This window comes from Dacryopinax primogenitus (assembly GCF_000292625.1).
Source record: "Dacryopinax primogenitus strain DJM-731 SS1 chromosome Unknown DACRYscaffold_9, whole genome shotgun sequence".
In the NCBI taxonomy this organism is placed as follows: domain Eukaryota; kingdom Fungi; phylum Basidiomycota; class Dacrymycetes; order Dacrymycetales; family Dacrymycetaceae; genus Dacryopinax; species Dacryopinax primogenitus.
In genome coordinates, this window is record NW_024467206.1 from 210,434 (window position 1) to 211,382 (window position 949).

At 55.3% G+C, this 949-nt stretch overlaps 1 protein-coding gene across 1 annotated transcript; it reads left to right on the forward strand.

The window, feature by feature from the left end:
* Positions 1 to 252: 252 nt before the first annotated feature.
* On the forward strand, positions 253 to 470 carry DACRYDRAFT_107478 (uncharacterized protein; the record flags this gene model as incomplete). Its single annotated transcript, XM_040768479.1, has 2 exons — positions 253 to 257; positions 314 to 470. 2 exons carry the CDS (start codon positions 253 to 255, stop codon positions 468 to 470), a joined length of 162 nt encoding a protein of 53 aa, XP_040628635.1.
* Between the last annotated feature and the right edge of the window lie 479 nt (positions 471 to 949).

Here is a 949-nt window from a genome sequence, read left to right on the forward strand (position 1 = left end):
GTTGGAGGGAGAGATCACCAGCTCCTTGCAGATGTAGAGATCATACTTGGTACTCCAGGTCACCTTCTCCCTACAGTCATTGAAGGCAGTACCATAGCCAAAGCCGCTCAGCCTTGCCATCACCCCACAGCCATCACAGGCATGACCATACCCAAAGTCATTCAGCTTTGCCCTCACAAAGGTGTTGCTATGTCTGCTACCCCTCTCCTGCTTGCGACATCACAATGGAAGCATGACCACCCTCCCTTCACCATGTTGTATCTGAGTCTGTAGCTGCAGTGCCTCTTGATCATGCTCATTCCAATGCCAACAGGAAGAGCATGATATTGCAACATGAAGACCTCAGCAGAGAGATGGATAAGCCCATGGAGGTGGTGTCAGAAATGGAGGAGATGAAGGCAGAGCTGGAACAGGTGATGCAGGAGCTGGAGGAAGTGCAACAGAGGCAGAAGGAGCAGCAGCAGCAGTGACTGTGGGAGTGGGATAGCCAGCAGGTCTGGCAACAGCTGCAGGAATCCCTGCAGCTGCAGTAGGAGAAGCTGCGGCAGGAGCAGGAACAGGAATGGCAGGAGAAGGAGTTGTGGGAGGAGGAGGACATCTTCCTGGAGCAAGAGGACTATCTGGAGCAGGACACTGTCATCGACATCAAGGTGGCTGCCATCGTGGAGCAGGAGGGACCAGAACAAACGTCTGTGTCTGGGAATGCTGCCCCTCCCCTCCCCCCTCCTCCCATCAGCACTACTCCTGCATTCCTAACTCGACGCCTGGTGTCACCAATTGACTCCCTCAGCTTGTACTGCACTCCCAGTCCCATCCCCATCCTTCCAAGATTGCCTTGCCCTCCAACACCATCTGCCCCTCTGGTGGCTGCTGTCATGGAGCAAGGGGAACCAGAACAAACCTCTCTGTCTGGGAATGCTGCCCCTCCCCTCCCCCCTCCCATCAGCAC